Genomic DNA, 24,381 nt, shown 5'->3' on the forward strand with positions numbered 1-24,381 from the left:
AAATTGGTTTGGAGAAAATGTAAGTACTGAAAAGTACATTTTCCTTTGTAAATAATGTTTGAGTCATGTGAATCTGTCATGTAAGATTGGAGAACAATACCATTAGTTGAAGTTTAGAGAATAAGGAAACCAATTTCGACATGTTTAGTAAGCTCGATGTGGGCAGGGAATTCTGTTTTATTGTACTCTCTCAAGTTCTTAGTACAGTGTTCTGCACACTGAAAGCCCTCAAATACCACTGATTGATAATAATGAACAAGGAACAAAAAGATTGAGTTTTATTTAGTCAAGTCATTTATACATGCACCAAAACAATTTGTGACTTTCCTCGGAAGCTTAATACAAAGAAATTCAGGACAACTGAAACTGTTTCGAATGTTAATGAGGTGTTCGGGGAAACCAAAGTCAGGAAGAAATGAAACACTGTGGTAGCACACAAATCAACTTTATGATGTATAAAAAAACTTGTCCTTGAAGATAATTACAGAGCTTGTTACCGTTGAATTTGCTAAATCTGTATGCCAGCTTCAAGCAGTTGGGGAAATCTTGAATGAACAGGAAAAGCAAAAGACAAATGTTTAACACACTCTATATGTGATCGCTTCTACTCATACAAAGGAAGATCATTTCTGTTTGTGTGTCCTCAGAGGCACTTCAAATTTTCTTTGTTTTCAAACACACATATGTGGATTTGTTTCTGACTGTGCAATGACACATCTAACTTCTTGAATTTATGATCATGTCTTCCTGGAGCTAGAACATTTTTTAAAAGACTGAATTTTCTAGTCCAAAGTTATTTCAGCCTCAAGCTACCTGGAGCAATACTAACGTAACTTGAATGAGGATTAATAATGTTGGTATTTGTTAAGCGCTTACTATGTGCCGAGCACTGTTCTAAGCGCTGGGGTAGACATAGGGGAATCAGGTTGTCCCACGTGGGGCTCACAGTCTTAATCCCCATTTTTTTACAGATGAGGGAACTGAGGCACAGAGAAGTGAAGTGACTTGCCCACAGTCACACAGCCGACAAGTGGCAGAGCTGGGATTCGAACTCATGAGCCCTAACTCCAAAGCCCATGCTCTTTCCACTGAGCCACGCTGCTTCTCCAAGGAACCAATACTAGCCCCTGGCTCAAGCCCTCTCAGGCAACCCAATATTCATTCATTTTTACTGAGCTCTTACTGTGTGCAGAGAACTGTACTAAGAGCTTGGAAGAGTGCAATATAACAATAAACAGACACGTTCTCTGCCCACAACAATTTTGAAGTCTAGAGGCAACACCCATTATTGGACAAAGAGCATTTCACATTTTCCACTCTACCACACCTCCTCATATCTTCCTTCCCTCCACATATTGCCTGGAGGGTGAGGGGCTCTGGGTATTCTCCCCGAGTCTAACCTGGCAAGCAGTGGGTTAATTAAGGTTGCGGCAGGGCAAACAATAGATATAATAATAATGGCATTTTTTACGTGCTATGTGCCAGGCACTGTACTAAGCACTGGGGTGGATACAAGCAAATTGGGTTGAACACAGTCCCTGTCCCACACGGGGCTCACAGTCTCGATCCCCATTTTACAGATGTGGTAACTGAGGCACAGAGAAGTGAAGTGACTTGCCCAAGGTCACACAGTAGACAAGTGGTGGAGCCGGGATTATATTTCATAGTAATGAAAAGCAAAAAGCTACATGTGAGCTTTCAAACAGATAAACTACTGGGCCAATCGAGAGCCATGCAAGAGGGTGCAATCTCCTAGACAAAAATGTCCATTGTGTACACTCTTGGTTCTTCTGAACTGAATGACACATAAAAATCCTCAAACCAAATTTCCCCAATGTCAGCTAGTTAGCTTTTGTTAGCCCAGTTAAGATGCAGGTAATTTCCTGACCATTTTTTAAATCTGTCATTAGGCTTGTGTGCATTGAGGGATCAGTCCACCGAACATAAAAACACTTTTGGGGGGCTCAAATAAGGAGAATGGGAGGCCACGTTGAGTGCACTTCAGCTTGACATGACTTTTCTTCCTTGGTGGCTCCAATAATAATAATAACAATAATGCCAGCAGAAGCAGTTAATATGGCATTTGTTAAAACTTTCAAAGCACCAAGGCCCATGTTAAGTGCTGGAGTAGATATATCCAATCAGATTGAACATAGTTCCAGTCTCACATGGGGTTCACAGTCTAAGGGGAGGGAGACCACAATATAAAATAACCAAAATAACTCCAGGTCACTGTGGTGGACATAATATTTCCCAGAACTGGCTTTGTAGAGTTCAATGCCCCAGGTCATGGACTTTCCATCACTGTTACTGACTGGGAGGGAGAGAGGCAGAAAGCAGAGATAAAAAAAAGGGAAGGAGTTGGGGCGGAGGGAAAGAGACAGAGAGAGAGAGAGAATGAGGGAAAGGGATGGGATGGGTGAGAAGAGGGACAGTGCCAATATGACCAACATGGTCCACATTCAGAATGAGTAAGTGCATCCAGCTGTCAGCTCTTTAGAGGCGCTGGAGCCCGAGAGGGGCCATGTCTAAGCAGCAGTTGGAAATGGAAGAGCTTTTGCTCCTCCATTCCTACTTCTCACTCCCTTATGCCTTCCAGCTAGAGTGGAGGTTGCCCAGAATCATCCAGGCCTGGGAGAGAGAGGGTAAGAAATGAATCTGAGAGGAAGATAGAGGGTGTGCAGATAGGTGAAGTTTACTAAGTAAAGTTATTTTTCCCATTCAAAGCATCACTTTTTTTTGTGTGTGTGGAGTCGGGTAGAGGGGAGTTGGCTTCAGAGAAAAACATTTTCATAAAAATAGAGAAAAGACACTCAGTTCTTAGTGATATTTGAAGTTATGGATCAGGCATTGGGAAATTTTTAATGCTGCCATTTCCAGGAGTGGGTATAGGGGCTATAAGCTCGTATATAACTGATGCTTCTGCTGTATCTCTTACGGCTCCGAAGTTATGTACCATTTCTGCTGTTGCCTCTGCCTTCCTAACCCCAACAGAAGCAGGGGCAGAGAGAGGGAGAAATCATGAGTGTCCTAGATTGGGCACAAGGACTTGGGCACAAGGAAGCAGCAACAGCCCAGAAAGAGGTTAAGAGTCACAAAGGACCCAGAGCTGCTACAGGTCACACAGCAATCCCTGGTCCAGAGGCTGACTGGGCTGTCAGAATGGCACAAAAGACTTTGACATCAATGCCAGTTTCAGTCTGCATTTCACAAAATCGGGATTGCAGCATCATTCATTCATTCAATCATATTTATTGAGCACTTACTGTGTGCAGAGGACTGTACTAAGAGCATAGAAAGTACAATATGGCAAGCAATAAACGGAGACAGTCCCTGCCCACCAATGGCAAATTTGTACTCTGTAGTGCCCATCGTGCCAAGTCAGCATCAAGAATCATTCATACTGAAAATGATTTGTCTTGCCACATGGGTTATATGTATGATAGTATAGATCAACATTTCTATGGCGGGGGGAGGGGTTCCAAGCAGCTCTGATTAGCCCTAGGTAAAAAAAAAAGTTTAAAAATAGTTTCCTCCACAATCAAACAGATCTCTCTCAACTATTAAGATTTTCATCTATTTAAACTGAGCCAGGATCAACACCAACAATCTAGATAAATATTCTGTAGAATAGTTGGAATAGTTGGTTCTCTAGCCCAGATAAAAGTGCTCAGGAATTTTCACCAGATGAACTAACTAGCAAGGAAAACTGCCTGCCCCAATATTACCAATATAGATTGTATTTTTCACTAGAACAAAATCCGGCTGGATTGAGCAAATTCTCAGTTTACTGACACTTTTTGTTAATGGTATTTGTAAAGCACTCTCTATGTGTCAAACACTGTTCTAAGTGCTGGAGTAGGTACAAGTTGATTAGGTCGGACACAGTCCCTGTCCCACATGGGGCTCATAGTCTAAGTAGGAGGAAGAACAGGTATTTAATTTCCAGTTTACAGTTGAGGAAACCGAGGCCCAGAGAAGTTAAGTGACTTGCCCAAGGTCACACAGCAAGCAATTGGCAGAGCCAGGATGAGAACCCAGGTCCTCTGACTCCCAGGCTCATGTTCTTTCCGGTAGGCCATGCTGCTTCTAAGGCTGAGCTTTTGGACTAGATTTAGTGCATCTGCCCAAGAAAATGCACTTACAAATGTACTTATTATTAAAGTCTGAACAATTTACTGATGATTTATATAGTATTTCCTATACAAGCGGTATGATGGATGTAAGCCCCACACCTAATTGATTCATCAGTCCCCCTCTAGAGGAGGGAAAAGCTTGCTGTGCTTTTTATTGAAGAGAAAAAGTCTGTAAAGTGGCTTGAGAAACTCAGCCAAAGGCACTGCAATAAGATATTATTGGTATGATTAAGTCCAAACCTGCAATGTGCAGACTGGAGATAAGGTGGTCGTAAACCTATGGAAAAACAAGTGTAAAGTTCAACCTGGAGGTTACAAACAGTGTATATGGGACGAACACGAGAAAAACTTTCCCAGGCAGCGGGTGAGTTGCTAGAACCTGCTGGAAGGACAGAGTGAGGGAAGGAGACCTAGCCCTGGATGTATTTGCAATTTTCACTAAATCAGTCAGTTTGGACACATGGAAGCTTGGACATCCACAGCAAGGGGTCAGCGGTTCTTCAGGGGAAAACTTGGCCTCGATGGAAGGTTTAGTTTGTGACCCATTATGATTCTCTCCTGGTAAATTCAGCCCACATTTCCCCTCGAGTTTGGAAGGGCATGAGAATTGTTCTCCTCAGCACCAAAGGAAGAAACCGCTCCCTCTCCCGCCACCTCTGCAACTTTGTCTCCTTCCTGGGGCAGAGACAGCCATGGCTGCAAACCACATAGCTTCCCTGTGCTCCTTCCAAATGGAGGCACATGACCTACAGAATCACAGTTTTATGGGTACTGACCTTGGCCACACATACCGACTTGGAGATGTGGCTGCTGGAGTCCCCTGCCTGAGAAGGAGAGCAGTCATTCTTTCTCCCGCAACCTCAGGGAGAGAACTGGCCTTACCATTTTTGGTTTTTTACACACCCATCTGAATATGAAAATCATAGATTATCAGGCAGGAGATATAAGGGTCAGCAAAAACCTTACCAGAATACCATTACACCTAAAAGAAAAAAAATGAACAAAAAAACCCCAAACCACTATGCTAGAGCAGCAGATAAGAAGCCCCTTGGAAGTGGGGGGCGTTTATGATATTTGTAAAGCCTTATGTGCCAGGCACTGTACTAAGCACTGGGGTAGTTAAAAACTGATCAGGATGGACACAGTCCATTTCCCACATGGGGCTCACAGTCTCAATCCCTGACTTACAGATGAGGTAATTGAGACACTGAAAACTTAAGCGACTTGCCCAAAGTCACACAGCAGACAAATGGCAGAGCAGGGATGAGACTCCAGGTCCTTCTGACTTTCAGGCCCATGCTCTACCCACTAGGCCACACTCCTCTAACTACTAGTTTTTTAACTACTGCAAGGTTCCAGGACACTAACTGGAGGTTTAGTAGCCTGAAAGAGCTAAGACCCTTTCCCAGATGCCTAATATTCCCAAGAAGAAGTGTAGTCACCTGAATAGGTGAGCTCTGCAATAAAAAGAGGTGAACAAGTGAGAGTGGGATGATTACCTAGTTGGCTCAGGGAGGGAACTTCCTGACTAGCTGATTGAGGAAGTGGAACCACTGGATAGAAGAGAAGGAGCCAACCTCTAGTGCATATGTCCCACATGCCTTCAGGGCTGCTCTAGGCCAGGGGCCTGATGAGGAACAGATTGGAGCCAGGAATGGGTGAGATTTCTTGTTTTCATTTCTCAGATTCATCAGACCCAAAAGCATTGTATCTTCTCTAGAATGTAAGTTCATTGTGAGTAGGGTATGTATCTACAGACTCTGCTGTAGTGGAAAGAACACAGACTTGTTAGAGGTCGTGGGTTCTGATCCTGGCTCCACCACTTGTCAGCTGTGTGACTCTGGGCAAGTCACTTCACTTCTCTGTGCCTCACTTACCTCATCTGTAAAATCAGGATGAAGACTGTGAGCCCCACATGCGACAACCTGATTACCTTGCATCTATCCCAGTGCTTAAAACAGTGCTTGGCACATAGTAAGTGCTTAACAAATACCATCATTATAATCATTACTCTTCCAACTGCTTGGTACGGTGCTCTGCACATAGTCCACATTCAATAAATGCCATTGAATGATTGATTCCCAGGTTCAAAACAGCTAGTCTACTCCTTATTTGTTCTTCTCTACAAAGTCCTAATGTGCCCTCTGGTGATCCAGAATAATTAGATCATCTCCGACTTGCTCTCGGAGAAGCGGAAGGCTGGTCCTTTTCGGCACATGTCCCTGGTGGTGCTTCAGAACCAGGCCAGACTGAGGAATGGAGTCAGAGGAATCTGAGGGCAGTTGTTCTCCTTGGCCGGACTTCAAGCCAAGTCTGGGGGAATATTGAATGGGAGATTTAGGTGCAAGTCAGCTTCTTTTGGTATCTGTGATCAAGTTTTCAGGGAAAAATTTAGAATCCTCAGTATTTTGGAAGCTAAAAAAACAAGACTCTTTGAAATCACCAAGGTTATAATTTGGTAGGTCAATAAAATGGTTAAAGTGTGGGAGTTTATTTTCCATTCCTCTTGAAATATTTACTTGGACTCGGTGTTTCAGAAATCAAACACTTGGCTGCCCACCTTTGGGATTTAAAATAATCAAATTTAAACCTGGACCACCTTAAATATCATCTCCCAGGATCCTCCCTCCCCTCAAAAAAAGAAAGAAAAAAAAGACTGAACAGATAATCAAATACAGTCATTCTGTGACAAAGGCAAGTTACCAGATTTCCTAGACTGGGGCCTACATAGGACCTTAAGTACCGAGTTTACCAACCATTTAGTTTGTTTTGTCGACATCCCTGAAAAGTTATGTATATACAATGAATACTGAGAATGCTGCATTTAAAAATACAACCCTCTCTAAACAGTACCTTCCCCAGTTTGCTTCTAACACGTTAGGCAAATTGTTTTGGCAAGCACCCAAAATACACTTATGGTAGTGACATGGTTAGAAAAGAATAGCATTGCTATTTATTGCATTTTAAAGTACCTTGGAACATGAGGAGATGTAGGCACACCCTTAACCACCTTGTCTCTTCCTGCAGTTCTAAGGCTTATTACCTGATTCCTGCTTTCTGAAAAAATAAAATTTAATTATCTTTGCATATGTCACAGGAGACTTTTGGTACAGTCCTAAAGACGCAAAACTCCTGCTGAACTGGAGTACGACTGCTACTCACGATTGCGTTTTAAGAGACAAACCACCAATTAAACCAAAACCAAACACCACGTCCCCATTGAAACAGATGCAGATTGAAAAAGGCGCCGTCACTTTAGTTGAAAAGTCTCTCTTGTGGAGTAGTTAGGAACTGTACAATGTCTGTCCCACAGCAAGTTGTTAAGCGAGTTGTGCACTCTGATGAAACCATCTCGGAATACAGTATTTCCAGAAAGGCAGCCTCACGGTTGGAATTGAACAGCTATCCATGTTTTTCAGTTCTCATCATCGCGTCCATAGTTAATAGTCTGTATTTCCTGAGCTATAAGCATCGCCATCTCTCTGGTGCCTGCGGCAACCACTCTGCATGACATAAGATCGAGGGGTCCCCCTGAAAACAAGAGATGGGACAGAAAAACACACTACTGGTTTAAGTTGGAAGGGCTGAAACGAAGCCGTACATTTCTGCGTTCAAAGTAAAGGAAACCTCCTCAACAGAGTGAAGGTCCAGAGATTCCTGCCCACACAAAGAGCTCTAGATGATAGGTTGTTCAAGGAGTAAAAGGATTAAGACATAATTTTCTTCATTTGCTTTCTATAAGATGCAAGTTCCATCTGGTTTTCTGATGTAGCTCTCAAGTTGTCTTAGAGGCACGGGGCTTAGTGGGTTTGGGGCTTAATTTCTGTTTGGGCACAGTCCAGGTCTGGGGTTTTAGGGACAGAGCTGAAACTCCAGAGCTGGGGGCAACTTTTTCTGATGAGCAAGAACACAGTACCTGGAGGTTGGGGAGGGGGGTCTATGGCCTTGGGTGCATAAGGAGTCCTTGATGACATGTTTCAGATGCAGGCTGAATTTCCCCATGTATGCACAAGTAGGCTCTTTGTTCTCCCAAATATACTATGGAAAATGGACACATTCATTCAGGCAGACGCTACCTGCCTGGATGACTGGAGACTGGAGGCAGCATCCTAGGGAATGGCCCCATAATTGTGGACACCTTCTCTGAACAGCACCTGGCACTGTCAGTAACTTTTTCCTTTCTGGTATTTGTTAGGGGCTTTCTTTCTCACATAGGCGCTGAACTAAACACTGCAATGGATACAAGCTAATCGAGTTGGACATGGGGCTCACATATGGGGCTCACAGTCTTAATCCCCATTTTACAGATGAGGTAGCTGAGGCACAGAGAAGCCAAGTGACTTGTCCAAGGTCACACAGGAACATGTGGCGGAGCAGTGATTAGAACCCAAGGCCTTCTGATCATTCGGTCCGTTTTGCTTCAAGATTGATCGAAATAGGAAAGGGTAGCAGGCCGGAGGCCACACTGCCTGCCAGAACCCCCAGATGGAGCCAATCACTGCCCCCTCGGAGGAAGCTCTAGCAGAAAGAAGAGTTGGACGACTTCAGGCTAGCTTAGGAGGGTCAGAAATGGGCACCTCAAACTAGCACATGGGAAACCCAAATTCAATGTGTTTTACTCCTCCACTTTTCTCTACTGAGGTGAGACCAACGAACCTGGTGAGTGAGAAGAGAGATTTACTCACCAGATGTGTCTATCACAATACCGCCCGCTTCTCTAATGATGACCGTAGCGGCTGCTAAGTCCCAGCAGTGCAAACCAAACTGGTAGTAGGCATCTGCAGCACCAGATGCCAGGTGGCACAGAGCCAAAGTAGAGCTTCCAATCACCCGAACCCTGGAGAACAGTGAGAAGAAATGATGTCACACTACGGTATGCTCCTAAAGACGACCTGAAGTTGGCTAAGGGGGGTAGCCTGGGCTTCACAGGAAGCTTCTCTAGGACCTGGCTGGTGGTGCACTGGTTTCTTTAAATTCCATCCAGGAGAGAACCTGTCGGAGGAATAATCTATGGCGGGCTCCCTCCGCTATCAGAGAGATTTTCCCAGTCTGTTGTCAAATTACGGAGTGATGGTATAAGGGTATAATAATGGCATTTATTAAGTGCTTACTATCAGGTTGTCCCATTTGGCAGTCTTAATCCCCATTTTCCAGATGAGGTACCTGAGGCATAGAGAAGTGAAGTGACATGCCCAAAGTCACACAGCTGACAAGGGGCGGAGCTAGGATTAGAACCCACAACCTCTGACTCTCAAGACTATGCTCTTTCCACTAAGCCACATTGAATAAATTCAAGGCCAAACTATTCCAGCTGGGCTGAGGGCATCATTGTCATCATCGTTGACAATGGCATTTATTGAGTGCTTACTATGAGGCCAGCACTGTACTAAGTGTTTAGGAGAATAATAATAACAACAAGAACAATAATGATAATAATAATGGCATGAGTTCAAATCCCAGCTCTGCCACTTGTCAGCTGTGTGACGGTGGGCAAGTCACTTCACTTCTCTGGGCCTCAGTTCCCTCATCTGTAAAATGGGGATTAACTGTGAGCCTCATGTGGGACAACCTGATTACCCTGTATCTACCCCAGCGCTTAGAACAGTGCTCGGCACATAGTAAGCGCTTAACAAATACCAACATTATTATTTGATAAGCATTTACTATGTGCCACACTGTTCTAAGCACTGGGGTGGATACATACAAATTTGATTGGACTAAGTCCATGTCCCACAGTGTAACAGAGTTAGCAGACACGCTCCCTGTCCACAACGAGTTTACAGTCTAGGGCAATCAACTGTTTCTTTGAAGCACAGTCACAGAGCTGGAAGGATAGAAAACATTTGTGTTTCTTGTTATTGGTTCCCCCTGCTTTGAAGCCAGATGGGTATCTCTCCCCTTGACCACCAGAGATACTTGAAATTGATCATTTTAGCCTTCACCCTCTCTGTTCTTTTACCAAATACACTTTTTATGGAATTTTTTAAGCACTTACAATGTGCCAAGGCCCTGTACTAAGCGCTGGGGTATATACAAGCTAATCAATTTGGACAGAGTCCATGTCCCAGGGCTCACAGGCTTAATCCTCATTTTAAAGATGAGGTTGCTGAAGCCCAGGAGTGACTTGCCCAAGGTCACAACAGACAAGTGACGGAGCCGGTATCAGAACCCAGGTTCTTCTGACTTCCAGGCCTGTTTCCTATACACTAGACCATAGGGCTTCTTTTACGCATTTAAATCTCTGGGGGCCTTGGCAAGATGGCATTGGAACCTAGTGTTCTAGGAATTAAATGTTCATATCCAGAAATTGAAAGTTCATACCCATGAGCTTTGGCGTGGAGCAACCTCTCCATGTTACTGAGGAACAACTTCAGTGTGGCAGGGTCCCGTTTGGGACCGATTTCTGTTAAGACCAAGGCCTTTGAAAGATCTGCAATAAAAACAATTCCCCCCGCACCAGCCAGATTATTCATCAGCAAAATCTCCAGATTCTGATAACAGTGGTAATAATATTATTTACTTAGTGCAATGGTAGGGTGGATCCCAGTAATCAGATCAGAAGATTTCCCAACATGAGCGTCATATTGAATAGCTCTTGGATTTCACCACCAAAAACTTCATTTTCTTAGATTACCTGGGAATTACCTAAAAACCCACAGTCCAATCACCTAATGACAGGATGCAGAATGGCAATGCAATTCTGTTGTACTCTCTCAAGCACTTAGAACAGTGTTCTGCACATAGTAAGCATTCAATGAATATCACTGATTTGATTGATTACTAAACTAATAATAATAATAATGTTGGTATTTGTTAAGCGCTTACTATGTGCTGAGCACTGTTCTAAGCACTGGGGTAGACACAGGGGAATCAGGTTGTCCCATGTGGGGCTCACAGTCTTAATCCCCATTTTACAGATGAGGGAACTGAGGCACCGAGAAGTTAAGTGACTTGCCCAAAGTCACACAGCTGGCAAGTGGCAGAGCCGGGGTTCGAACCCATGACCTCTGACTCCAAAGCCCATGCTCTTTCCAGTAAGCCACGCTGCTTCTAATGCCTCCCAAATGATTTAAATACATTTCTTTGAAAGAATCTGGCAGTTTTTGGCAGGAAAGGTTCTTCCAAGACCTTTCGGAAATGCTGCAGTCATTCAGCTGCCTCTGTTCTTCGCTGAGAAGGCAGTAACTATTTTTTTAGCATCCTGTCAGTGATAGTTGATTTTCCTTTTGAAAAAGTCAGGCTAATGGAATAGTTCTTCAGATGAATCTGCTGAAGAACTGGTGCTCAAGAATCTGTGTTTGCTCAAAGAAATCCCAAGACAACACGCAGTAATGTATAGAACATCCTGGCAGAAACCTTAATTCCTGTTCACTGAAGCACTGTGGGTTTCCAGGGCCGAAACTCACAAATGAAGGAATCAATCAATCAGTCAATAGTATTTACTGAGCACCTACAGTTTGCAGAGCACTGTAGTAAGTGCATGGGAGAGTGCAGCACAGCAGAGTTGGTAGACTTGTTCCCTTCTCATAAGACGCTTACAGTCTGAGGGGAGACGCACATTAAAATAAATTACAGATATGTACATAAGTGTGGTAGGGCTGAGAGAGGGGTAAATATCGAGTTCTTAAAGGGTACAGAACCAAGCCCTTAGGCAACAAAGAAGGGAGGGGGAGTAGGTAGGGAAAATGAGGACTTAGTCATGGATGGACTCTTGGACAAGATGTGATTTTAATAAGGCTTTGAAGGTGAGGAGAATGGTGGTCTGTCAGATACGAAGGGGAAGGGGGTTCCAGGCCAGAGGTAGGATGTGGGCAAGGGGTTAGTGGTGAGATCGATAAGATCGACGTACAGTGAGTAGGTTGGCATATGAGGAGTGATGTGAGCAGACTGGGTTTTAGTAAGAAATCAGTGAGGTAAGATAGGAGGAGGGCTAGGTAATTGAGTGCTTCTAAGCTAGTGGTAAGGAGTTTCAGTTTGATGTGGAGGTGGATGGGCAACCACCAGAGGTACTTTTCAGGAGTGGGGAAACATGGATTAAACAATTTTTTATTTTTGAAAAATAACCCAGGCAGCAGAGTGAAGTATTGCCTGGAGTGGGGAGAGACAGGAGGCAAAGAGGTTATTGAACAATTTTTTTTTTTTGAAAAATAACCCAGGCAGCAGAATGAAGTATTGACTGGAGTGGGGAGAGACACGAGGCAAGGAGGTTAGTGAGGAGACTGATGCAGTAGTAAAGGTGAACTATGATAAGTGCTTGGATTGGAGTAGTAGAAGATTTTAGCAATGCTGTGAAGGGAGAACTGACAGGATTTGAACACCGACTAAATATATGGGTTAAATGAGAAAGTGACTTTAGGATATTGCCAAGGTTACAGTCTGTGAGACGGAGGTAGGTCGTGGTGTCTACTATGATGGGAAACTCGGAGCAGGGGGAATGGGGTTTGGGTGGGAAGATGAGGAATTCTGTTAAAGCATGTTATATTTGAGATGTCAGTATGACATCCAAATAGAGATGTCCTGAAGTCAGGAGAAAGTGTGAGACTCCAGAGAATGAGAGTCAGGGCTGGAGATATAGATTTGGGAATTATCCCTTTAAAGATGGTAGTTGAATCCCAAACTGAGCCTTGAGGGACTCCTACAGTTGGAAGGTGGGAGGCAGAGGAGGAGCTTGCAAAAGAGGCAGAGTGAGCGGTCAGAGAGGAAGGAGGAGAACCAGGAGAAGAAAGTGTCAGTGAATCCGGGGTTGCATAATGTTTCCAGGAGAAGGGGATGGATGACAGTGTCAAAAGCAGCTGAGAGACAGAGGAAGATTAGGATGGAGTAGAGGTCACAGGATGTGGCAAGAAGGAAATCTTTGGTGACCTTTGAGAGGGCAGTTTCCATGGAGTGAAAGGGGAGGAAGACAGATTGAAGGGGATCAAGGACAAAATTGGAAGGGAGGAAGTGGAAGCAGTGGGTATAGACAACCTATTCAAGAGTTTGGATAGGAATGATAGGACGGAGCTTTGGGGGTAAGGGAGGGTTTTTTATGATAAGGGATAGGTGAGCACGTTTGAAAGCAATGGGAAGAAACCAATGGAAAGTGAACTGTTGAAGATGGCAGTCACGGAGGGAGCAAGTACTTTGATAAAGTGCAAAGGGATCTGATGGGAGGTACAGGTGGAGCAGCTAGATTTTTAAACTGCGGGGGGTGGGGGGGGGAATCTCCTCTTGAGAAGCAGTGTGGCCTAGTGGAAAGCGCATGGGACTGGGAGTCAGAAGGACCCGATTCTCATTCTGGCTCCACCACTGGTCTGCTGTGTGACCTTGCACAAGTCACATAACTTCTCTGTGCCTCAGTTCCCTCATCTTTAAAATGAGGGTTCGATTTCTGTTCTCCCTCCTACTTAGACTGTGAGCCCCATGTGGGATCTGATTATCTTGTATGTATCCCAGTGCTTAGCACACAGTAAGCCATATTATTATTATTAATAAACCTCTGGGAAAGATTATTATTACTATTATTGTTGTTGTGGTATTTGTTAAGCACTATCTGTCAAGCACTGTTCTAAGTGCTAAGGTAGATACAAGTTAATCAGCTTGGACCCAGTCCCTGTCCAACATGGGGCTTAGTAGGAGGGAGAATGGGTATTTAACAATTGAGGTAACTGAGGCACAGAGAAGTTAAGTGACTTGCTCAAGGTTACACAACAGGCAACTGGAGATGCGAAAATTGAAGAAGGGGCAGGAGAAGGGAGGGACTGCAGAGGAGTGAGGGAAATAACTATTGATTGACCCAACCAGACCTACTTCATGAGGCTTATGATTTTGTCTTTAAACTGACACAGTTCTCTTTTAGCATTTTAAAACCAGGCTTACTGAAGAACCATTTTGAAGCCCTGAAGGAATCTTAAAATGGAGGGAAATTCTACCTCCCACATTGCTGCTTTTAGTACTTTAAGGACTCTACTCACCTTTTCTTCTCTTAGAATTTGCTCTCTGTACTGACGGAGGAAGGCAGCTTTCCTCCCAAAGTTAATGAAGTATTCATTGCTGAGCACTGCTGCATTAAAGTGATCTTAAAAAAGTCAGGGACTGCACTTTTATATACCCTCTTTTCATATTGTTCTCTCTTTAAAACAAAGCATGAGGAAGTTTGCGAAGCAGTGTTGCCTAGTGGAAAGAGCATAAGCCTGGGAGGACCTGGGTTTTAATTCCAGCTCTGCCACTTGTCTGCTGTGTGACCCTGGGCAGGTCACTTAATATCTCTCTATGCCTCAGTTACCTCATCTGCAGAATGGGGATTAAGACTGTGAGCCCCATGTGGGTCATGGACTGTGTTTAACCTGATTAGCTTGTAACTAGATCCCCCTCAAGACTGTAAACTCATTATGGGAAAGGAATCTGTCTGTTCATTGTTATATTGTACTCTCCCAAGTGCTTAGTACAGTCCTTTGCATGTAGTAAATGCTCAGTAAATACGATTCAATGAATGAATGAATGAATGAATCTACCCAGTGTTTAGTATAGTGCCTGGCACATAGTAAGTGCTTAACAAATAGCATTAAAAAACAAGACCAACAAACTAAAATGCTTGGCAGCTGAACCAGTCATTGCAACGACAGACAATGGCCCTTCCTGGTGCTGATTTTAATCTTGCAGAGATCTCAATGAACAGGATCCTGGCAAACAAAGAGGGCTCATTCTACTCCCCTCCCATTGCTCTCCCCTGGCAATTGAGAAGCCAAGCTTTCTTGGAAAACATGTAGCCTCCTCTTTGACCTTAACTTCCTCTTCCTATACAGGTCGAGTGCCTCACCCTTCAAAATGTGGATCTGAGTCTGTTGTTTTGCGTCTAGGTGTTTGCCTAAGGGTCACGTCCTGGCCAGGTCCATTACTAAAACCATTTGAGGGCTTAATGAACATTTCACACATTTTTGTTAATACTCTGTAGACACAGGCAGGAGCTAAGAAATGGTTGTGTTTTAGCAAATGAAAGCAAAATCTGGTTTCTGTGAAGTGACCTGGGGGAAAAGGTGGTGATTGGGTGAAGCTGCTGAGGGGAGCCTCTGGCCTCCTGGATGTTCCTTTCAGAGGAAGAATTCTGGGGATCAGTGACTTCCCTCATTACCTTTTTTTGGGGGGAAGAGAGAGGAAAGGTCGTGTTTCACAAAAGTGCCTAAACATCTAAGCCAGCCAGTGTTGCAATGGCTTCTTCAGTCATGTAACTTTAAGAATTAGGTAAGGAAGACATTCACATACGTGCATGCACACTGGAAAGTATCTGATCAAAGAATAAGAGTAAAATATATATGTCCAAAAATGAACTATAAAAGGAGTTTGCCCTTTGTTGTGATCTGACCTAACCTGCAGATTTTTTTTTTAAAAATACATTCCTGGTATCAACAGAGACGCCAGAAGTTCAGAAAGAGCTATCTGCTTTGGGAGAAAATGCTACTTTCTACAAATAAACATCAGTCCTATATCTTCTCCCACATACCTTACCCAGTGTGGTCTATTGGAAAAAGCACGGACCAGGGAGTCAGAAGGACTTGGGTTCTAGTCCTGGTTCTGCCATTGGTTTGCTATGTGACCTTGGCAAGTCATTTAACTACTCTGGGCCTCAGTTACCTCATCTGTAAAATAGGGATAAAGACTATAAGCCGCATGTGGGACAGGGATTGTATCCAACCTGATTAACTTGTAACTACACCAGCACTTAGTACAGTGCCTGTGGCACATAGTAAGCGCTTAAATATCTTAAAATAAGAAACGATTTCCAGAAGGCAGAATAGGAAAAGAAAGTTGGAGACAAAGAGGAAGTTAGAAGAGAAGCAGCATGGCTAGTGGATAGAGCAGAGGGCTGGGAGTGAGAAAGACCTGGACTCTAAGCCCGGCTTTGCTACTTGACTGCTGTGCGGCCTTGGGCAAGTCACTAAACTTCTCTGGGCCTCAGGTAACTCATCTATAAAATGGGAATTAAAACCGTGAGCCCCATGTGGGACAACGACTGTGTCCAACCTGACTAGCTTGCATCCACCCCAGTGGTTTCTATAGTGCCTGGCACAAAGTAAGCACTTTGTTGTGCACAATCCATGTCCCACAGAGGGCTTAGAGTCTTGATCTCCATTTTACAGATGAGGTACCTGAGGCACAGAGAAGTTAAGTGCCTTGCCCAAGGCCACAAAGCAGACAAGTGGCAGATCCAGGATTAGAACCTGGGTCCGTTCGATTCCTAGGTCCCTGTCCTATCCACTTGGTCACCCTGCTTAAACTGTTGTTTTCACATTTTTGCTTCCCTGGCTCAATAAGGGAGGGGATCATTGCCTACTAACTCTACTGTACTCTCCCAAGTGCTAACACAGTGCTTTGCACACAGTAAGCATTCAATAAATATGACTAAGAGGAAGAAGAGAAGAAGGGAAAAGAGGAAGAGTAGAATGCCTCCACTGATACTTTTCTGGCATTCATCAGGCACCAAGTATCACAAGTAGTTCTCCTGCCCCACTGCCTGAAGTCCCAAAGGGAGGAGGAAGAGGAGGAGAGAGGAGGAGGGAGGAGGAGGGGGAAGAAAGAGAAGGAGGAGGAGGAGGAGCTTCCTGCTCACCTCAGCCAGGCCTAGACAGTTTGGGGGGATCCACAGTGGAAGGACTTCCAGAGCTGCTGAAGAGCAGGCACCAAAGCAGCTGTGGTGCTGGGTTGTTTCCCTGGTGACTGTAGCCCCATTTGTGGCCACTGGTTTTTGCTGAAAAACTACCGCTGGGAAGCAGCGTGGCCTAGTGGAAAGAGCCCAGGCCTGTGAGTCAGAGGAACTGGGTTCTAATCCGAGTCCTGCCAACTGCCTGCTCTGGGCCTTCATTCTCTGTGTCTTTGTTTCCTCAACTGTAAAAGGGAAGTAAATCCCTGTTCCCCCGCCTACTTAGACTGTGAGTCCTACGTTGGAGAGGGACCATGTCCAACCTGATTAACTTGTATCTACCCCAGCACTTAGTGCTTGACACTGATAAGCGCTTAAATTCCATTAAAAAAAGTCACACAGCAAAATAATTCTTGCATGGCCAAGGCGGTGACTCCAGAGCTCTAACCAACCCCCACCCAAGGCTTGGGCAGATCAGTGGGTGGCCTATCTTCACGGGGCTTCAGTTAGAGGAGCAGCTTATGTCCGGCCCCAGTACCACCAGAAAAGCAGCTGTGGAAGGAGGAGAAGGAGGGGCAACAGCATCAATCAAATCTCTTCCTTCCTTCTTTTCATACTTCCCCCAATCTTTCCTCTTCCTTCTCCTTTAACCACCTTCTTCCTTCTCCCACTGCTCTCCTCCTTTTCCTCTCTGCTCCCTCCACTCTTCCTTCTGTGCCTCCTCAAAGCCCCGCCCTGACTCTCCTCCCTCAAATTAGTCCCGAAGCTGAAAATGAAAATGCTGAAAATAAAAACTTGGTTTCTCCAACTGAGGCAACTTAAAGCTTGCTAGAATATGTGTGTTTTTTAAAAAACAAAAACAAAACCTGCTGCAAAGTTCCCTCTAGACTGTAATCTTGTTGTGGGCAGGAAACGCATCTATCAACTCTGTTAGATTTTACTCTCCTAAGTGCTTAGTACAGTACTCTGCACACAGTTAGCACTCAATAAATAACACTGATTATATCCCCAACAAGTTGGTACCAAAGAGCTGATTCAAATTCTAAGAGAGAAGGCTTCAATCAAAATAATGGAATCCATTTAGTATTTGACAAATACAACATGAGATTTAGCATATTCTCTTCTCATTTCTTAAAACAAGAGAAAAACAAAATTAATGTTATTTATTCCAACCTGTTTCTCTGGAAACTCGAAGCCGCTGTTCATTACAAAAAGCTCCTTGGCCTCTTCTACCAGTGTACAGTCGCTCTTCAGTGCAGTGGTATATCACTCCAAATTCAAGCTTTAAGATTCATAAAATGGAAATAATAAACATATGTAATTTGGTTAACCTCTCGCAAGCACAGTTAGCAGATACAAAGTAGATTCTAAGCTACAGTGATGACAGGTTTAGCCACTAGGTGGTGGCAAAAATAAAAAGTGGATTTTTCCAACTGGAGTTTCAGGAAGTATTTGTTAAAAATCTGCTTCAAGAAATAGTTAATGGACACAGAAATAAAAAGAAGACAGATGAAATCCACTTGTCATTATTTCAGAATTGCGTGTTTCTGTCCACTTTTTAAATCTTTTAAAAGGTCACTGAAGTTTTTATATCAAACTCACAAACTAGATACCCTTAGAATTGTTGGTGGGAGAAGAATGTATCTAACTTGCCAACAATAACATATCCCAGAAGGTTACCAAGACACAAGGACAAAACTACAAGAATAGCAATTCAGAACCATCAGGAAAACTTCATAAAGCAAGTAACTAAAAAAAAAAACAAAACAACTTAAAATCAGTCAAGTTATGAACAGCCAGGCAAAACCCACCAAATGCTTTAAAGAGGAAAAGTTGAGTTTTTTTGGTTTTTTTTTAAAGGTAGTATCTATTTTTATTAAGGCAATGCTATCAACTATTGAGAAGCAGCATGGCCTAGTGGATAGAACACGGGCCTGGGATTCAGAAGGACCTGGGCTCTAATCCCAGCTCTGCCACTTGTCTGCTCTGTGGCCTTGGGCAAACCATTTCACTTCCTCTGTGCCTCAGCTAACTCATCTGTAAAATGGGGAGGGGGGAGAAGACGGGACAAGGGATGCTCCTCAAGAAAAGTTACCTCAGTTACCTCATCTGTTAAATGGTGATTAAGATGCGAGCCCCATATGGGACAATCTGATTACCTTCTATCTACCCTAGTGCTTAGAACAGTGCTTGGCACGCAGTAAGTATTTAACAAATACCATTAAAAAAAATGATCTGTGCAGCAGCATGTAGTCTAAATTGGATGGAAGAAAGACTAGAGACTGGGAGACCAGCAAAGAGCATAAGTAGGGCCAGTACAGCGTGGCCTACTGAAAAGAGCACAGGCCTGGGAGTCCAAGGACCTGGGTTCTAATCATAGTTTCTTCTCTTTCCTGCTGTGTGATTTTGGATGAGTTGCTTAACTGCTCTGTGCCTCAATTTCCTGATTTGTAAAATGAGGATTAATTACCTTTATTCCTTTCTCTTTTTCACTGTGAGCCCCGTGTGGGACAGGGATCCTGTTCCATTTAATAATCTTGTATCTATCTCAGCACTCAGCACAGTGGTTTGCACAAAGTGAGTGCTTAACGAATATCACAATTATCACTCCAAAATTGGTACTAGTACTGGAATCATGCATAATTACATTTATTACAATAATTGAATTCTGTGCTCTTCAGTCTTTACTAATAGCCTACAAGACAGTCTAATATTTTAAATGAATGCCTTTCCCCCAGTTTTCATTAAAATTTTTATTTCTCCAAAATGTAACCTCAGGCTTGTGACCTGTGATATTAGGAAGGTTCAAGCCTTCCTATTTAAAATCAATCTTCCCAGTCTACACCAATTAGGACAAGCAAAGACAAGAAACTGAAATTTTTTTTACATTCTGTAGTAATCACTGTGATATCAGTGTACTAATCCTTGAAGTAAAAGATATTTCTGTTTGGAATTTGGAATTCAAGTGCTACTTTTTAAGTGCTTTCATAATGACCCTTTCTAAAAATCACAAACTGTATCATTTGTATCTTTGGTGCTGATGTTTGCCGTAAGCACATGGGCGTTTAAGTGATAACATTCTCTTATGATACAGATGATCTAAACTTTCCACAGGGCTGTTAAATAGTTGTTTTGTTCTGTTTTGTTTCGTTGTCTGTCTCCCCTCTTTAGACTGTGAGCCTGTTGTTGGGCAGGGATTGTCTCTATCTGCTGCTGAATTGTACATTCCAAGCACTTAGTACAGTAAGCACATAGTAAGTGCTCAATAAATACGACTGAATGAATAAATGAATGAAAAAACCTCTCCTCAGATATATATCAGCACCTAGAAGGAAAAAACAGAAGCCAGTAACAAGTTGGGAGATGCATAAGAAAAGTCAAATATTTCCCCAAACCAGTTTTGCAGTTGGTTGCTTTCATGGGCCTACATTTTTTAGTCTGAAAGTCACGTTCTTAGACTTAACTGTCATTTTTCAAAGAGTACTCTGCTTGGAGAATCGCCTTCAGTTTATGACTCAGAAGAAATACTCCTGAGCAGATGACTGAACAAAAATCAGTATGTTAATCTCATCCCTAAAGTCTCAATGAGGTTCCAAGCTGATTTACAGCACACATTTTTTACCTCTTGTTTAACTGCAAATCCAATGCTGACAGCCACTGTTGGAAACCTGCAACGACAAAAAAAAAATCCAGAATATAATGGCGTTATTTATAATGAACTTTCCCAAGCATTTAGTACAGTGCTCTGCACACAATAAGGGTTCAATAAATATGATTGATGATTTAAAAACAACAGGGATTTTGATATTCATAATCATGCATTTATCTCAATAGCCACAGTGTGGCATTACAGTGTCACTGGTAGAAGCTGATGTCTCTATTAGACCTTCCCTTAATTACCTCCTACACTACACTCTGGCACCCAAACCACCTCAGCATAATCCTCTTCAAACTATTAATCATTCGAAAGAAAATGAATATTCAGAAACACATGACAAGAGTCATTCATTTTTTACAGATTTACAAAGCAAAGGGAGATGCCAACAGAACAGGGACAACTCAAATAGTGGAATGTTTTCATATCAGTAAAGATTAATCTTAAATACAAAAGGCACATGACTTATCAGTTAATCACCAAACATTATGTATTTTAAAAACACGATAAGATTCATCCATTCAACTGTATTTGTTGTGTGCTTATTGTGTGCAGAGCACTGTATTAAGTGCTTGGGAGAGTACAGTATAACAATTAACAGACACATTCCCTGCCCAGAATGAGCTTACAATACAGAAGGGGAAGATAAAAGATGAGATCTCGGCAAAGTTGCCTTCTTCATTCATTCAAACAATACTTTTTTAGGAAGCAGTGTGACCTAGTGGAAAGAGCAGGGGTCAGGGAGTTGGTGGACCTGGGTTCTAATCCTGCATCTGCCCCTTGTTTGCTATGTGACCTTGGGCAAGTTACTTAACTTCTCTGTGCCTCAGTTATCTCATCTGTAAAATTAGTAAGACCGTGAGCCCCTTGTGGGACATGGATTGTGTTCAACCTGATTAGCATGTATCTATTCCAGCATTAAGTACGGTGTCTGATACAAGGTAAGTGCTTAACATATACCATAAAAAACAATACTTCCAATGAAATATTAACAGTCTCTAGCTATGGGCAGGAAGTTATTTTAAAAGTTGACATAATGTGCATTTTTCAAGGTTTTATGTTTTTATTGCTGTTCTGTCAAAGGAAAGACTACCACATTACATTTCATTTAAACCATAAAAAGTGGTGACGAACCACTAAAAACCAGGAAACTCGGTCATCTCAGGACTCCTTGGATGGCTCTGCTTACCTGTGCACAAAGTTGCAAGTGCCATCAATAGGATCAATAATCCACGTAGGGCTGTCCGTGAGGACACATTTTGAGCCAGAAGCAGCAGATTCTTCTGCGATGAACCTGTAGTTCACATAAAACCAAATACAATTAAAAAAACCCCTCTTTGTTGGTGTGAAATATTCACCCTCCATCAGCTTTGCCAGCAAAAATATTGATTGAATCCTCTGGTACTCAAATAAGTCATCTAATATTTCTCCAAAACTAAGCCCTTAACCCAGGCATTGTCCTCAATTCATCCCTCTCATTCAAATACTTATTCAATCTGTTACCAAATTCTGTCTGCTCTACCTTCAAAACCACTAAAATCTGTCCTTTCCTCTCCATTCAAACCGCCTCCATGTTGATCCAAGCACTTAGCCTATCCCATCTTGATTACTACATCAGCCTCTTCGCTGACCTCCCTGACTCCTGTCTCTCCCCACTCCAGTCCAAACGTCACTCTGCTGCCTGGATAATTTTTCTACAAAACCATTCAATTCACGTCTCCTCGCTCCTCAAGAACTTTCATTGCTTGCCCATTCACCTTCGCATTGTTCATAAACTCCTTACCAGTGGCATTAAAGCACTCAGTCACCTTGCCCTTTTCTATCTTACCTCAATGATTTCCTACTACAACCCAGCCTGCTCACTTCGCTCTTCTAACGCCAACTTACTCACTGTATCTCCATCTTGTCTGTCTGGCCACCAACCCTGGGCCCACATCCTCACTCTGCCCTGGAACTCCCCACTCCTTCATACCCAACATATAACCACTCTCCCCACCTTCAAATCACATTTCTTCTCCAAGAGGACTTCCCAACTAATTCCTCATTTCCTACTACCTCTCCGTTCTGCCTCACACTTACACTTGGATTTGTACTTTTTATTCACCCCATTCTCAGTCCCACAGCACGATGTACATATCTGCAATTTATTTTAACGCACATCTCCCCTTTTAGACTGTAAGCTCCTTGTGGGCAGGGAATATATATACTAACTCTATTACATTGTACTCTCCCCTCCCCTGAGGACAGTGCTCTGCACACAGTAAGTGCTCAATAAATACAACTGATTTATTAAAGTAAAAAGTAGTGGGGTAGAGAGAGAGTACTTCATTTCAGTTCTTCTGAATGATAGCTAACAATGAACTTCTCTAAATTCCAGCTAATTCAGCAGGCAGTTACCAGGCTCTAAGAAACACATAGCACATTTCCTCCCCCAGGAGCTAGTTCACTGAACAACTGACAGGAAGGTGGAAAGTTTGTATCAATGACACTTTCTCCTCAAGCACCCCTCAAATTAAGAGATTATAAGAATTTGGAGAAAGTTGGGAAAACAAGGCAAATAATTTAAGGGTTAGTAAACAGGGCATACTAGGAAAGGTTACAGAGAAGGGAATTACATGATTATTGTTTTAAGGAAAGCAGAGGCTGTGTAGTTGTTGTCTGTTGCGAGGGGACAAGGGAGCAGGATGAAGTTGTAGTAGGAGGGATCTAGGTCTGAATATTTCCTAAACATAAGAATTATGATGTACTCAAGAGAAATTGAGAATCTACTTTTCTGGAACATGACCAAAAGCGTGGACAAGGACAACCACTCTTCTAGGCTGATTTATCTGTAGCTCTGCCTTGAAAGACTCAATCCTAGAGAAGTTTTTATATTTAATATGTTTAACTGCAAGAAGGTACAAACAATTCCAGGTGAAACAACAGTATACTATAGGAAGATTGATTTCCAAATTTCATTCCCTCTTTTTCCATACCGTTGAGGGAACATAATACCGTTTTAGGCTCTTCGGGTTTATGAAATTTAAGTTAATATCCCTTCTCTGGAGGAGCTTGAGACAGGCAAATGGATAAAAACAGATAACCTTTGTTAGAGAGAAAAGATAGGTCTCACTTCATGTAAATTAGATGTATTGAGAAAGAAGCAGATGCAGTCAGATATATTTATTGAGCACTTACTGTGTGCAGAGCCCTGTACTAAGCTCTTGGGAGAGTACAATATAAATGCTATAATTATTATAATACAACACTGTAACAGACAAAATTCCTTGCCCACCACAAGCTTACAGTCCAGAGGGAAAGATGCAGATGGTTCTGAATTAATCAGAGAAGGCCTTACCTCCTAAATCTTGGGTTTGGATTTGCTCCCTTTATTCACTCCTTCCTCAGCCCCACAGCACTTATGTACATATCCTTAATTTATTTATTGATATTATTATTAATAATAATAATGATAATAATGTTGGCATTTAAGCGCTTACTATGTGAAGAGGACTGTTCTAAGCGCTGGGGTAGGCACAGGGTAATCAGGTTGTCCCACATGAGGCTCACAGTCTTAATCCCCATTTTACGGATAAGGGAACTGAGGGTCAGAGTAGTGAAGTGACTTGCCCACAGTCACACAACTGACGAGCGGCAGAGCCAGAATTCGAACCCATGACCTCTGGCTCCCAAGCCCGGGCTCTTTCCACTGAGCCACACTGCTTCCCATCTAGACAGTAAGTTCCTCGTGGGCAGGAAACATATTCATTCATTCATTCACTCATATTTATTGAGTGCTTACTCTGTGCAAAGCACTCTACTAAGCACTTGGGAGAGTATAATACAACGACAGACACACTCCCTGCCTATAACAAGCTTACAGTCCCTACTAAGTTATATTGTATCTCCCTAGCACTTAGTACAGTGCTCTGCACATAGTAACTGTTCAATAAATATGGTTGATTGAGTCCTAAAGAATAAAGAATATCAGGTTG

At 42.9% G+C, this 24,381-nt stretch overlaps 1 protein-coding gene across 1 annotated transcript in view; it reads right to left on the minus strand.

The window, feature by feature from the left end:
• Positions 1-6,607: 6,607 nt before the first annotated feature.
• Positions 6,608-24,381, minus strand: part of IMPA2 (inositol monophosphatase 2) — a 42,417-nt gene continuing 24,643 nt past the window's right edge. Inside the window, exons 3-8 of the mRNA XM_029064314.2 lie at positions 21,597-21,701; positions 20,375-20,420; positions 17,926-18,034; positions 10,458-10,566; positions 8,822-8,973; positions 6,608-7,667 (exon numbers count right to left, since the gene is read on the minus strand). Coding sequence (XP_028920147.1) covers positions 7,552-7,667; positions 8,822-8,973; positions 10,458-10,566; positions 17,926-18,034; positions 20,375-20,420; positions 21,597-21,701 — 637 coding nt within the window. The 3' untranslated portion in view covers positions 6,608-7,551. The remainder of the gene's footprint in view (positions 7,668-8,821; positions 8,974-10,457; positions 10,567-17,925; positions 18,035-20,374; positions 20,421-21,596; positions 21,702-24,381) is intronic.

Source organism: Ornithorhynchus anatinus, chromosome 5 (genome assembly GCF_004115215.2).
Source record: "Ornithorhynchus anatinus isolate Pmale09 chromosome 5, mOrnAna1.pri.v4, whole genome shotgun sequence".
NCBI lineage: Eukaryota > Metazoa > Chordata > Mammalia > Monotremata > Ornithorhynchidae > Ornithorhynchus > Ornithorhynchus anatinus.